The sequence below is a fragment of the Pseudochaenichthys georgianus genome, chromosome 14 (genome assembly GCF_902827115.2).
Source record: "Pseudochaenichthys georgianus chromosome 14, fPseGeo1.2, whole genome shotgun sequence".
Classification (NCBI taxonomy): domain Eukaryota; kingdom Metazoa; phylum Chordata; class Actinopteri; order Perciformes; family Channichthyidae; genus Pseudochaenichthys; species Pseudochaenichthys georgianus.
This window is the reverse complement of record NC_047516.1, coordinates 22,614,540-22,629,038: the sequence shown is the minus strand read 5'-3', so window position 1 is coordinate 22,629,038 and position 14,499 is coordinate 22,614,540. Positions and strand designations below refer to the sequence as shown.

The window sequence follows — 14,499 nt, the reverse complement described above, 5'->3', positions numbered from 1 at the left end:
GACGGAGTCCAGAACAAATGTCCTTACGGGGACAATAAAGTATATCGTATCGTATCGTACAGGAGAGACAACACCCCAAAAAGTTGAATAGGGCCCCTTCAATAACATCTTGTGTGAGAGGAAGGTGTGAGGCACGTTTGATCCACAGTCAGAGCTTCCAACCCGGCATTTAAATCCAGAGATGTTTTTGTTGTTTTTAGAGAATACTTCAATTGTCTTGAGCAAAAACAAATGTGAATTGGCATCAAGCATGTCTGCTACACAATAATCGTCCCAGGCAGAAATAACACACAGGAACCTTTTACTTTGCATAACCTTTATTTGTTACTATAGTTTTGCTATAGCATTTAGAACAGCTTTGGTGGCAGAATAAAATAAACAAAATAAGCTGACCTATTATAAATATAAAGACATCTTTATTACAGTAACTACTTTGCAAATATAACTGAGCAGTGTAGCATTACAAAAAAGATGACAACAGCGTAAAACAGAAGTGCAGAGCGGAGTATTGTCTTTATAAGTCAACAACATAAATAAGCAGCACAGAGATCTTTAAATGCCCCTAATGTGTGTGTGTGCAAGGTTCTGTCTCTTTTGTACTACACGTATACTTTAGCATGTGCGTACTTTTAGAAAGAGAGTGATGGTTAACAATGAACCTGTGCAAAACATGACATTTGATTTCACCATGCTCTCGATGCAATGTCTGTCCATCAGTTATTACTTGAGCCGCCTCGAAGAAAGCAGCTACTCATTCAGCTGCAGCGTCCCTCCCTCTGAAGGCTGCAGAGATCAACCCTCAAACCTCTTCTGCACACGTCTTTTTGTGTTTTCGGGCAGACTCGCATCAAAGCTCTGAGTGCACTGACATGTGAGTATTTTCATGTCATCCCAATGAAGTATGTGTCTTATTGGAAGTAGATAAGAGACTAAACTTGAACCATTTTGCCAACGCCTCTTATATATTGAAAGGTCCTGCAGGTATCACAGATTAGCATCGCTTGCAGGAAAGGCAGTGTTTAAACAGTTATTCATTACTATTACTCGATAGCCATGTCAGCCACTTGAATATCTATACTTGAGCAAACTGGTGAGACTGTAATGTAATCTAAATGAAGGGGGTGTGTTGAGTCTGTAACTTAAAGGGAGCATACTATGCAGGTTTTCATACTTCGGGTTTCTACTAAAGCATTGTGACATGCTTTAAAGTAAAAAAACACATTGCTCTCATACGATCTCAATACACTTGTGAACCCTCTGAAATGACCCGTTTTAGCACCTGTCACCTAAACAAGCCAGTATGCTTTTAATGGCTTGAGAGAAAAATATTGTGCAGCTTCACAAATGAGGGAGACACAATTCTGAATGTCTTGTTGAACACCGTCTATCTGACCTATATGCCGTCTTTAAAACATATGATTGCACAGTTTGTGGGTTGTGAGTGCCCAAGCACTGAAAAGGTGATTTTACTTTTGTCCCTTTTTATAAATCCAATCCAAAATCTCTATTTATGTTGTGTATTGATGGAAGATATTTACGTTATTTTGGTGTATTTAATCTAGCCCATTTGTGTTCAGAACAGGGTTACCATGTTATATAAATCTATAGCAAGCATCTGATTTTCTTCAACATAACACTTACAAAATTAATATTTACCCAGCCATTAACATATGATTGTTTATATATATATATATATATATAGGTCACGATTAATCTTATTTACAAGGGAGACCTGATCAACGGATTAAATCTGTCATTTTAATAAATAAATAAAACAAACACTGTTGCATTTGTTTGTCTTTCATTTGATGCTGTCATGATTTATTTCCTCTTTTGATAGCATTGTGAAATATCAAGGTACAGTGGTGAGAATGAGGTCTATGACATCGAATATTTCACACCTCAAAAAGGTACGTTTTCTAGCACAATGCCCAAAGAAAGGTTCATTTCATCCAGTCTAATTTATTCAATGGCTTCTACTCTCCGTTTAAAAAATAAAAAATAAAAATAAAATCATCTCACATAGAAGGCTTCTCAATACTCTAATTTCCCCTCCTCGACTCCTCCGGTAGTGACCCGGAAATGGATTTCAGCACGCCATGTTGAAGGATATCTCATTTCTCTAAATGCGAGAAATTCGGTTCTCTAAAAATGCAAAAATCGAGGACCGAGCATCGAGGAGGCTCTTTGGAGGAGCTATAATCGAGGATACACTGATGGGTCCTCCACGGATGCATTTCCGGGAATGGTGGAGGCGTGACGCACGGCCGGACTTATCTCAGCCAATGACAGCTCTGCATGCAGCTAGGAGCTGGAGGTGCGTGTTGTACAGTGTGTAGGTGTGTGTGGTCCAGTGTGTAGGTGTGTGTGGTCCAGTGTGTAGGTGTGTGTGGTCCAGTGTGTAGGTGTGTGTTGTATAGTGTGTGTAGGTGTGTGTTGTACAGTGTGTAGGTGTGTGTTGTACAGTGCGTAGATGCGGCGGACAGACGGGTCTCAGTTGGTTTGGTGTCCTCTGCTTACTTTTAAAACTTGTAAATACAACTTTTGGCCCGTAATTTAAATTGCCCATTTCAGCGACCAGAGAGAGGGGGGAGGGGGGGGGGATACCTCCAGTCTCTGATTGTGTTACGTTATTATGAGAGTGCTCTCATACTTGTTTGATTCTGAAATTGTATATATTTATATAAATATGTGTGTGTCCGCATCTGTAGCCTGTTATTGTCTCATTAAACCGCACTGTCAATGAATTAAAAGTAAATATATAAGTCGTCATGAACACATCTGTCCATCAGACAGAGGGCTGCTGTGCCTCCTGTCATCATTAATGGACGTCTCTTTAAAATGACCGCTCAGAGGAGAGGAGTTCTCATTTCTCTAACCGCCTGCTGCTTCCCCTCCTCTCTCCTCGGTTCCCCTCCTCGACTCCTCCGCTCGCATCTCCTGTGGGCGGGACTAAGACACGAGGATAGGAGTCGAGGAGGGGAGTCGAGGAGGGGAAATTAGAGTATTGAGAAGTCTTCATAGAGTCAACCAGCAAACCAGTGAGTCACAAATCATGTAGGAAGCGGCCATTGAGGCGTTACCATGTGATAGTTCATGGACTCAGAAGTCCCAGAGCGACAGGAAGTGTCATCAGCAGGGACAAATACCACGGCGAGGACTTGAACATCACGCTGATCGCAGAGCAGATTGGAAGAATCCCTGAAACAGAGCAGACATTTAGATTAGACCAGGGATGGGCAACTTTGATGGTGGTGGGGGCCACATAATTGATGTACTGGCCACCAGGGGGCCGCAGATTCACTTGGAACACACACACAACAATTCCATGTGTTGTATGTAATTATTAACAAATATACTAAGTCTGACATCTTCATTGACATTTTACAATCAAAGGGAACATCCCCAATAAATGGGAACATCCTCTAATAAGCTCACTAAACAAATATCAGTTCACAGAAATGTTATTTCATTTGTACAAGTGGCATGTTTGTATTGAACAGGTTATTAAACAGTGGAATAAAGCTATTTTAAACTATTGGAAAGCACGGAAATTGTGTGTATTGAGATTAACCCAGACATTAGTTGTCTAACTTGAACCTAAAACACTTGTAGCCAGTCTCTGCATTCTCCTTATTCCACAATAAGGGGAATGTCAACACGCCCGCACTTTGCTGTTCCTCAGCGCCACTCCCCATCCCTCCCGCTGAAATTATGAATGAAAAGCGTAGTAATCATAGATAACACGGCAGGGTCCGTGACAGTTTGTTTTCATCTGATTTCAAATAAACAAAATCTTTTTAAGAATATTAAACTTTTTTCGCCAAATTCAGATGATAAATACAACTTTTAAGCTTGTAAAGGCATAATTATAAGAGGCAATTTAACGTCACAGCAGGCATAACAACAGCCGGTGTTTCTTGTGAGGGTTTCCCCGGGAAACAAACACAATACACACAAATGCATCACAGATTATTTTGTGGTATTTGAAATCATGTACGCAGCTCGCGACGTAACTAGGAGTCTAGTGGACGGTATCAGTACTACAAGTAAAAAAAATGAAAAAATAAATAAATATTTTTTTTAATTAATTTGTTTTAATTAATTACGTTGTTTATAAATTAATATTAGGGCCGCAAAAAGAGGAGGTGGGGGCCGCATGCGGCCCGTGGGCCGCCATTTGCCCATCCCTGGATTAAACATTGTTTCAGGTGTGGTTTGGGAACAGAGATCCCACTACATCAGGGGTGTCCAAACTACGGCCCATTTTTTATCGGCCCTCAGCAAATTCAAAAAGTTATTATGAAATACGGCCAACAAATTAAACATCTGCTATTGTACTTCTTAAATATATATGTTCAAAATAATATATAACACAGTATCGACCGACACATTTACACATATGCACACATTAAGAAGAAAAAAACACAACATTCAATAAGCCCAATTTTCTAATAGATGCAGTCAATTAAAGTTGAGAACATCTTCTAACAAATCTTAGTATATAAGAAAAAAGCCCAATAACACATTTACATCACAACCTTGAAATCTACCCTTCATATTTCCACTTATTAAGCAATCTGAGCCTCCTGTTTTAAGGAATGAGCTGCCGACACAATAATTGAAACCCTACGGAGAGCTGTGTGTTTTTTTCATCAATATCAACCATAATTGACCTACATTTGATAGATTTTTCTAATTTATGAGGCAAAATACCTCTAGTGAGCGGCCCAGCCCTTCGTATATTTTTTTGTATGTGGCCCTCTGTGAAAAAAGTTTGGACATCCCTGCACTACACCCACACTACACCCACGCTACACCCACGCTACACCACCTTCACTGGCTGCAAGTAGCTTCAAAACACTGGTACGGGCCTATCGTTCTGTGAAGGGATCCGGTCCTTCTTATCAAGGACATGGTTAAACGGATGTATAAGACAACTGGAAACAGCGTCCGAGGCGGGACCCCTTTCATTCCTGAGAGTTGTGATGCGTGAATCCGAAATGACCTGACTGAGAGAGAATAGTGCCAGTATCTGAGCCCGTAGAGCGTGTGTTCTTGCGTTTTGTTAACATGCATATTTCCTATCCTTGCTCCAAAATGGTGGAACGAGTTCCCAATTGATATCAAGATAGCAGAAAGTCAACAGATGTTCTGGAGCAAACTGAAAGCTCGCCTGTAATTTGGCCATTAACCCCCCCGATTTGGCCCATTTGAAGCAAACATATCTGCATCTTTCTTGTTTTCTTCATGGTTTATTGTACTTATTGTAAATAGAGTCGGATAAAATCTTCAGCTAAATGAAATGAAATGTAGATCCAGAGTTGAATGACCATTTTAGTTTTCATTTCATATAGCATTGTAAATTGCATGAAATGGCGAGCTTGTTTTGTTTTTGTTTTGTTTTGTCATTCTACAGAAAAGGTGGAAGTGCTGTCACTTACTTTTGCAGACACCAAAATACATGACGTTGATCTAATACTCACATTCATTATATATGTTGAATAAATAGAGATTGTCTTTGCAATGGTACTACATTTAAAAAATTGAAAAATTGTTTTACACATACATTTCTATTTATTTAAAATGCCAAGTTCAAGGAACTGCCTTGTCACTTTGATCATGGAAGTGGAGCCTATAGTTTTCAATAAATAAATCTCATTCATATTTTACATAACATTACATACATTAAATATAACACTGAAATGGTAAAAAAACAAAACGCTAATGATTATTAATAATATCCAATAAATGTCAGTCACCCAACATTACGTCATTGGTGTTACTGCTACACAAAACGCTTTTATTTTGAAGTAATGTACTGTCTCTGAAGTGCCTCCTGTAACAAGAGATCATTTGAGGCAGTGCAGTGCACAAAGACATAAGGAAAGTCAGATACTTCTACTTTGTTTGTTAATGGTGTCATTTTATCTTCAAATTTTACATGCGTCTTTCAAGTCTGTCATTAGTGTTACTCATTGCATAGCCCTAGGGGTGAACATTTCAACGGGAAAAGGTATTCTATTGAAGAGTTAAACGATTTTGATATTGACTGAAGCCATATTTGGTCTGACACATGGCAGCCATTTTGTTAAAATGGTAGTGTTTTCTCCAAATTGTCACCGGTGTTACTCTTCTTCCTGCTAACACGTAACACCAGTGACGTTCCTATGTAAATAAGGTTTGTATAATGTATACAAATAATAAAAATACTTTAAGCTCTACTTGTTGTGGATTCATCAAGTTAAAGGTGGGGTAGGTAAGTTTGAGAAACCGGCTCGAGTGCGCTAGAATTTGAAAATACACAACCGGAGAAAATCTGCCACTTCCTCACAGAGCCCCTCCTCCAACACACACGAACGCGCACATGACCAATGAGGGCACGAGATAAGTGTGTGCCCCGATGGAAGGCTGACAGGCAGGTAGGCCATCCAATCTGGTTGTACTTTTTACGGTATTACGGCTTCCACAGATTACATTTTTGTATGGATCTTTTGTCAAAGCACTTTAGATATTCATTGCTATCGGGATGTTAAGAGCATTCCATGGAATATAACAAAAATGTATCTCGAGCCGGTTTCTGAAACTTACCTACCCCACCTTTAAGAGTTAGTTATTGCTATTCAACAGGTTTTAGATGTGTTTACATTTCAGCAGATTTGTATCACCCAGATTCCACCTTTTCTGTAGAATGACCAAATTAGTTTTATTTTATGTATGTTTGTGTTTTGTGTGTGTGTGAGGACCCCAGGAAGAATAGCCAATGCTCATGCTAGTGCTAATGGGGATCCTAATAAAGAATTAGAATAAGTGAACTCCACTCACTGTGATGGACGGCCATGCTGTTCTCCAGCCACTTCTCCCCCTGGTACACCCTGCATGTGTAGGTGAAGGGCTTCTCATCGGCCAGCGGGGCCCAGGTGAGGCGGCACAGGTTGGGGTACACCAGGCTGACGTTACTCCTCCGGCGGTCCTCTGTGGACACGTAGACCACGGCGTTGGGCAACGTGCTGCCCACCAGGCGGCTGTCCTGCCGGTACTCGCAGTATGGCCCGGGCACCTGGTAGGTGGGGGGGAACTCACAGTCCACCCGCACATTTCGCTCCATGTACGTTAGACACGGAAACATCTGAGGCCCACGAGGAGCGAACAGAAGCGTATAAAACCAGTTCACTGAAAGAGATGCAACAGGACAATGTTATTTTTTTTACATGTTGATATTTGAAGGTCCCCTATTATACTGTTTTTCATCAATATATTATAGGTCTCAGATAGATACAAAACATGTAACTGAAGCGTTTGGCTCCAAACACCAAACAGATCATTGCAGCATTACCCATAATCCCCTCTGTTTCAGCCCTGTTTCCAAAGTGCTGATTCTCTGTCTGTTACTTTAGATGAAAATAAGGAGCCCCTCCCCACGCCCCTCTGAGAGACATTTGGTTACAAAGAACACAATGGTGCTCTAGAGGAGATTCAGGTGATAAGGTGGGGGGGGGGGGGGTTACCTTGGTTGCTGATTGGCTAATGGTTACACAAGCCAAAAAATCGTTATGACATCATAAAGTGGACAAAATCTGATCAGCTCATTTTCAGACAGGTTTTTATATAAATGGATCAGGACAAAAAGACAGAGAATCTTTGTTCCTGAATCTTTCAGAGTCTCTTTACACAGAGGGGACACCTGTTGATGTGGAAGAGACATGGAGAAGAGGGGACACATGTTGATGTAGAAGAGACATGAACAAGTGGATTTTGCATAATAGGTGACCTTTAAGTAGCAAAATACAGAACATAATATGGAACATTTTGCTGTAGACTGCAAGAGAACTGGGTACTTGTGGGTTATCTGTCTCCACTTTAGCGGGTAGCTGGCTCCTCGTCATGAACTTTTTTATTTATCAAAATAACAAACATTAATCCTCGGGGTTAGGGTTATTTAGAGAGTCTGAAAAAACAAAAAAAAGTGGCGACATATAACCCACAAGTACTAATAATTTCCACATTCCTGCACAAAAATACCAATTCTAAACACTGCACGACTTTCATTGTAATCCAGACATATTTATATAGGTTTTTTTCATTATACTTAAACGTGTCTTATATTTATGTTTCTTGATGTTTGAGGTTTCTTTATTTTCAATTAAATGTATCTTGTAATTGTCATGTTAAGCATTGGTACAACAAAGCTTATTCCTTGTGAAAACCTACTTGAAAATAAACCGGATTCTGATTTTGGGTTTTTTCAAATGAGTTTTTAGGGAGTACAAGGATCCCAAACATAAATCCAAAACGGCACAATGACTTCAAGTCATGTGTGCAGCAATGACAGCTTAGAATCTACTATGTTAACTTCTTAGGCTAAAAGCTCGACAACTGCTAACTCTTTACCTTGATGCTGAGTCACAAACAAATGTACACAATTTATTGATTCAATTATTTACGTCATCATTACTTATTTATTTAATATTGAAAATGTTTTCATGTCAAGAAAATAGTCTAAGGGACACTGTTAGAGCTAATTTGAGATAACCTGACCAACAGTAGCTGCTTATTACACCCAGACCAATTTGCTGCCCTAGGCAAGATTTTAGCTGTGTGCAAATGTATTTAGTATCCTATCACATGATTTAAGTGTGTGTGGGGGGGGGGGGGGACCTAACCTCATCTAGGGGGGTCCGGGGGCATATTGAAGTTAAAAGCATCAATCTGGTGCACTTTGAGAGCAACATTAAGAGATCTATGGATACATCTAAACACCCATATGAAACAGAACTGTAAGCAGATTTTATTTTTATTTATGGATATTTTACAAATCACTCCCCTTTTAAACTGTATTCTTGTTTATTAATAACAACTTTTTTTTACTGTCATATAGTATTTTATACTACTCTTATTTTTTTATAACTGTAATGATCATATAAAGGTGTGCCTTTACCTCACTGAGCTGAGGTTATCAGAGCCTCTCCGTCTTTCAGGAGAGAGCTCTCTGAAGCTCTCCCCCCTGCGGCCGCTTACACAGTAAATTCCAATGTTAATAAAAGCTGTATACGTTTTTTGGGAGTTTGATTTATTTTAAATTAACACAAATACAATATTAAAACCTATAATTGCACACTAGAAGAAGAAGAAGAAGATTCAACGTATTGTCATTACGTAGTACAGGCACTATGTAACAAAACGGTTTCTTTGCATTTGACCCATCCTAGTGTTAGGAGCAGTGGGCTGCCATTATGTACGGCGCCCGGGGAGCAGTGTAGGGAACGGTAGCACTTGGTCTTTCCGGGACTTGAACTGGTGACCTTGCAGTTGCCAAGCCAAGTCCCTAAGGACTTCGCCAACATCGCCCCTCACTACACTAAAACCATTATTTTAAAAAATGAACTATTTCACATAAACCTCTGGTTTGTATTGGGTCTGGGGTAGTTCAACTTGATGTTGGGGGGGGGGGGGGGGGGGGGGGGGGGGGGTTGTGTGTGCCATAGTTTATGGGCACAACATCGGGAAATTGTGTTATGAAATAAAAAAAAAAAATTTTTTCAAATATTTTTTTTTTTTAAATCAGCACCCCCCATAGATTGATGCACCCTTAGAATTCGCCTATACTGCCTATGCCTAGGGACGGCCCTGATTACACCCCTTTACAATATTTGTTTGTGACACATTTACATTAAGATGACATCATCTTAGTAAAACTTATTTTTAACTGTAGTGAACATGGGTAATGACACATTTACTGCAGTATTATTGAATGTCACCCTAATCACAATATAAAAACAAATGCACGTATTTTAGTTACTCAAATACATTTTTACAGATTTTTTTGCAACCATTTTCATTTTAAAATGAATCATCCATATCCTGTCATACATCCAACTTTAAACAGCTGAGTGCCCTCCACATTAATAAACATAAACAAACAAAGGATGACACATACTGTGAGTATTTTGATGTGTTACCACAATCCTGCTAAAGAGGATGCAGACGGTGGCGAACAGCTGCAGCTCCATGGCGGATTGGTGAGAGTCTGTCCGACCAGATCAATAACCTTCACAGCACCTCACTGCCTGCCAGAGTTCAACATGGGACAATGAGAAAGTTGCAGCAGAAAAAACACACCAAATGCTACAAAGACAGCCTTAGCATGCATGAAAAAACTGCAGCATCCATCTCCATCAGGCCTGTGTGTGTCCTCTACCGCAGTGATAGTGGGCCCTGTGGTGCTGCTCCGTCTGCAGCCCAAATGCAGATATGACTACGCCCAATGCAGCAAACTGCCCCTCGCTTCATGCGGGTATCTGCTCATTACTGCAGGTGACAGCCATGCAGACTCCTGATCCACGCTAACCCGATCTGCACATGTTACATTCCCTACAATGACATGCCTAAGCTTTTCCCCACACGCAGATGAGTCTTACCTGGCAATGTGCTCGCTGTCCCGTGGTGGAGCTGCGCCGATGTGTCGGTATGCGGAGGAGCAGCAGCAGCAGCAGAGCTTTCTGTTAGACTGAGGACAGACAATTGCTCCGTCTGTACGTAGTCACTCACACGCGCACACATCAGCTTCACAGGAACATGTCCTTATTGCACAGAAACATCCAGAAGCAGGGAAATTCATCCCACTTTCCTTCTATTGATCAGGTAGAAAAGTTAAGAGTTTGGAGCAGAGATGTAATGCTCATTAACCCCTGACGTTTGGCTCAAGCTTCACAAGGAGGTGATGTACATTACATTAAAAGTGTCGTGTGGGAATTTATACATGAAGGCTATCAATTTAAAAACAATAATATCACCACTCATACCGATGTTAATGATTTTTGGAGAGCTGTCATGTCTTGGTGCAAGAGAAGAGTTCCCTCTGCAGGACAGAAACGGGAACAGCACCATAAATATGACAAACAGTTGGAAGAAGCCAAAAATGGTGACATCTAGTCAGGGCCGTTTCTAGCTTTTTGGGGGCCCTATGCAAGATGCTGTTTGGAGGCCCTAGTTTTGACAGTTGTTTAACTACAATGGGGGGGATTCCGAAGCCTTTAAGATGATCTGTGGAGATGCATCAATCTGTTACACTTTAATAGGAAAACGGGCTAATTTCACGAAAACCAAGCAATTGAAAATTACAAAAAATTATATTAAAAGGGTAAACAATAAGGCTCCTCTATGTCAATAAATGCAAGAGATGCAGCATTTTCTCAACAATGTTTAATTTACATTTTGTATCTTCCTCAGACGTCACTCATTGGCTGACAGCCCAACGATGATTTGGACTTTATTACCCCAAAAACCCAAGCCACAGCTTTGCTATCATTGCAGTTTAGTCATGTTTATATCCTACATTGGATTTGTAAGCATATAATGCTTCACCGATCACAGGAGGGGGCTTGGCTGTCTACAAATAAAGACGGCTCATTTTAATTCTCCCCAAATATATTGAGGCTGAACCTGAACTTTGAATTTTCTGCTCCCATCATAATCTTGGCGATCTTGTTAAAATTGTGAATGCAGAATTAAAAATATTATGTAACTGGTTTGCAGTTAATAAATTATCCCTTAATGTGGCTGTGGCGAAGGTGGCTTCGTCACTATGGACTGACGGCTTCAGGCCGGGTGATATGGCACTTTGTTGGCGTGATTGCACAGTATAGGTTGTCTGTGGCTGATGATTGTGTGCACCTGGTGTCCTGTGGTGTCTCCTCCCCCCTCACCTGTGTCTTGTTGTGATGATTGGAGGGTGGGTATTTAGGCTCTGTTGCCCTGTCTGTTGAGAGGGCTGGGTGTGTGTGTGAGATCCTTGTGGCTGCAGGATGGGTGAAAGGAGAACCGTAGATTGAGGCGGTGAACTTTGTGCCCATGTTTTTAATAAATGCCCACGCCGGGTTATATTTTTGGACGTTCTGCCTCTGCCTCCTTGCTTGGTCTGGGCCGCTCAATTGTCAGCTTCACAGTGGCCAAAACAAATTACATGTTATTCAATGCAAAGTCTGAGAGTAGAAATGACTGCATTATACGGATTTGCAATACCGAGATAGAAAAAGTTGGTGCATGTAAATTTTTAGGACTGCTTGTTGACGAAAAACTCAATTGGAAGGACCATATAAATTATGTACAGACTAAACCGTCAAAAACAGGTATTTTGTATCATAGTAAGAACATTCTTGAAGAAAACATACTCTTTATAACAGTCTATTTCTCTCTTACCTTTACTACTGCTCCGAAATATGGGGAAACACGTACTCAACAAATCTACCAAAAATAATAACATCCCAAAAAAAAACTATTACGAATAGTCTGTGGTGTTAAAAAACAAAAAAACTCAATCTATTAAAATGTGTTGAGATAGTACAGCTTAAAACAGTACTGGTTATGCACAACATTTTCCATAAGAAAATGCCTAATAACATTCAAAAGCAGTTCCAAACCACAGCGTGAACATATGAATGTAAAAAAAGTCACTTGAAAATAAGTGTTCACAATGTTTATATGCAATTATGCATATATTATTATTATTATTATTATTATTATTATTATTATTCATTTGCCAAGTACATGTACATTTATATATCGTATTTTCATTTCCAAAAAAAGATAGTGCTATTGACATGTGCAGAAAATGATATCTAGTTTTCGTATATATGCATTTATTGTTTTCCTGCCCTAACTTTTATTTAATTTTTTCTCCTGTTTTCTTTATTTCTTTGTACTCCTTCATTTCTATAAGTTGTTGACGCAATAATGCCGCTGTATTAGGATGATGCACGCTTCTACTAACTTTGTTTATCTTTGTGTGTATGAAGAACCAGCACCTTACCATGGTAGAGAGGTTTGTGTGCCCTGATGAACCTGGGGGCTGTGTTGTCTGGAACCTTGTGTTCCTGGTAGGGTCTCCCATGGCAAATTGGTCTCAGGCAAGGGGCCAGACTAAGATTGGTTCAAAAGATCTCATGAAAGACGACACAGGAAGTGAGGATACCCGGCCCGGAGGAAGCCCGGGGTCCCTTTCTGGAGCCAGGCCCAGAAGGAGGACTCGTCTGCGAGCGTCTGGTGGCCGGGCTTGCCACGGAGCCTGGCTGGGCACAGCCCGAAAAGGCTACGTGGGCAACACCTCCGCTTCTCCGTCCCGCGGGCCCACCACCTACGGGAAACAGCGATGGGGTCGGGTGCGCTGCCAGAAGGGTGGCAGTGAAAGCAGAGGGTCTCGACGGACCAGACCCGGGCGGCAGAAGCTGGCTTTGGGGACGTGGAATGTCACCTCTCTGGGGGGGGAAGGAGCCGGAGCTTGTGCGGGAGGTGGAGCGTTACCAGTTGGATCTGGTTGGGACTCTTTAATCTTGCTGGGAGACTTCAACGCACATGTGGGCAATGATGGAGACACTTGGGGGGGCGTGATGGGGAGGAATGGCCCCCCTGATCTGAACCGAAGTGGTGGTTTGTTACTGGACTTCTGTGCTAGTCATGGATTGGCCATAACAAACACCATGTTCGAACATAAGGATGCTCATAAGTGTACGCCGTATGTTTTGGACACTCGGGTAAAGAGAGGGGCGGAGTTGTCAACTGATCACGATCTGGTGGTGAGTTGGGTCGAGTGGCGGGGGAAGCCTCTGGATAGACCTGGTAAGCCCAAACGTGTAGTTCGGGTGAACTGGGAACGTCTGGAGGAGGCCCAAGTTCAGGAGGCCTTCAACTCATACCTCCGGCGGAGCTTTTCGGGCATTCCTGTGGAGGTTGGGGACATTGAACCAGAGTGGTCGGTGTTCAAAGCCTCTATTGCCGAAGCCGCGGTGGGGAGCTGCAGTCTCAAGGTCCTAGGTGCCTCAAGGGGCGGTAACCCTCGAACCTCCTGGTGGACACCGGTGGTCAGGGAAGCCGTCCGACTGAAGAAGGAGGCCTTCAGGGATTTGTTATCCGGGGGACTCCCGAGGCAGTTGCAAGGTACCGACAGGCCCGAAGGGCAGCAGCCTCATACGTGGCCGAGGCAAAGCAGCGGGTGTGGGAGAAGTTCAGAGAAGACATGGAAAAGGACTTTCGGGCGGCACCAAAGTTGTTCTGGAAAACTGTCCGACACCTCAGGAGGGGGAAGCAGGGGACCATTCAAGCTGTGTACAGTAAGGATGGGACGTTGTTGACCTCAACTGATGGAGTGTTAGGGCGTTGGAAGGAACACTTTGAGGAACTCCTGAACCCGACAACTCCGCACTCTATGTTAGAGGCAGAGCTGGAGTATGACGGGGGATCAACACCAATCTCCCGGGGGGAGGTCACTGAGGTCGTCAAACAACTCCACAGTGGCAAAGCCCCGGGGGTGGATGAGATCCGCCCGGAAATGCTGAAGGCTCTGGGTGTTGAGGGACTGTCATGGTTGACACGTCTCATCAACGTTGCGTGGAAGTCGGAAACAGTACCGAAGGATAGGCAGACCGCGGTGGTGGTTCCCCTTTTCAAAAAGGGGGATCAGAGGGTGTGTGCCAATTACAGAGGCATCACACTACTCAGCCTCCC

At 42.0% G+C, this 14,499-nt stretch overlaps 1 protein-coding gene across 3 annotated transcripts; it reads right to left on the bottom strand.

Annotated features, from left to right (window-relative positions):
* Positions 1-2,356: 2,356 nt before the first annotated feature.
* Positions 2,357-10,826, bottom strand: LOC117458969 (uncharacterized). Of its 3 annotated transcripts, none has more exons than XM_034099742.2 (4): positions 10,419-10,826; positions 9,938-10,067; positions 6,826-7,173; positions 2,357-3,201 (listed from the first exon to the last, which is right to left on the bottom strand). In XM_034099742.2, exons 2-4 carry the CDS (start codon positions 10,008-10,010, stop codon positions 3,095-3,097), a joined length of 528 nt encoding a protein of 175 aa, XP_033955633.1. In that variant the 5' UTR covers positions 10,011-10,067; positions 10,419-10,826; the 3' UTR covers positions 2,357-3,094. The 3 variants fall into 3 exon arrangements, with proteins under 3 accessions (XP_033955633.1, XP_033955635.1, XP_033955634.1); XM_034099744.2 differs by lacking the exon at positions 10,419-10,826 and adding an exon at positions 10,199-10,401; XM_034099743.2 differs by lacking the exon at positions 10,419-10,826 and having other exon boundaries at positions 9,938-10,192.
* Positions 10,827-14,499: the final 3,673 nt, after the last annotated feature.

Bases quoted from the DNA above. Each gene is read 5' to 3' on its own strand.
- LOC117458969 (XM_034099742.2), bottom strand. From the start codon at position 10,010: ATGGAGCTGCAGCTGTTCGCCACCGTCTGCATCCTCTTTAGCAGGATT. The intron at 7,174-9,937 runs GTATGTGTCATC...CATCTCTTTCAG, and splicing joins AACACATCAAAATACTCACA to TGAACTGGTTTTATACGCTT. The intron at 3,202-6,825 runs GTGAGTGGAGTT...GCTCTGTTTCAG, and splicing joins CAGCATGGCCGTCCATCACA to GGATTCTTCCAATCTGCTCT.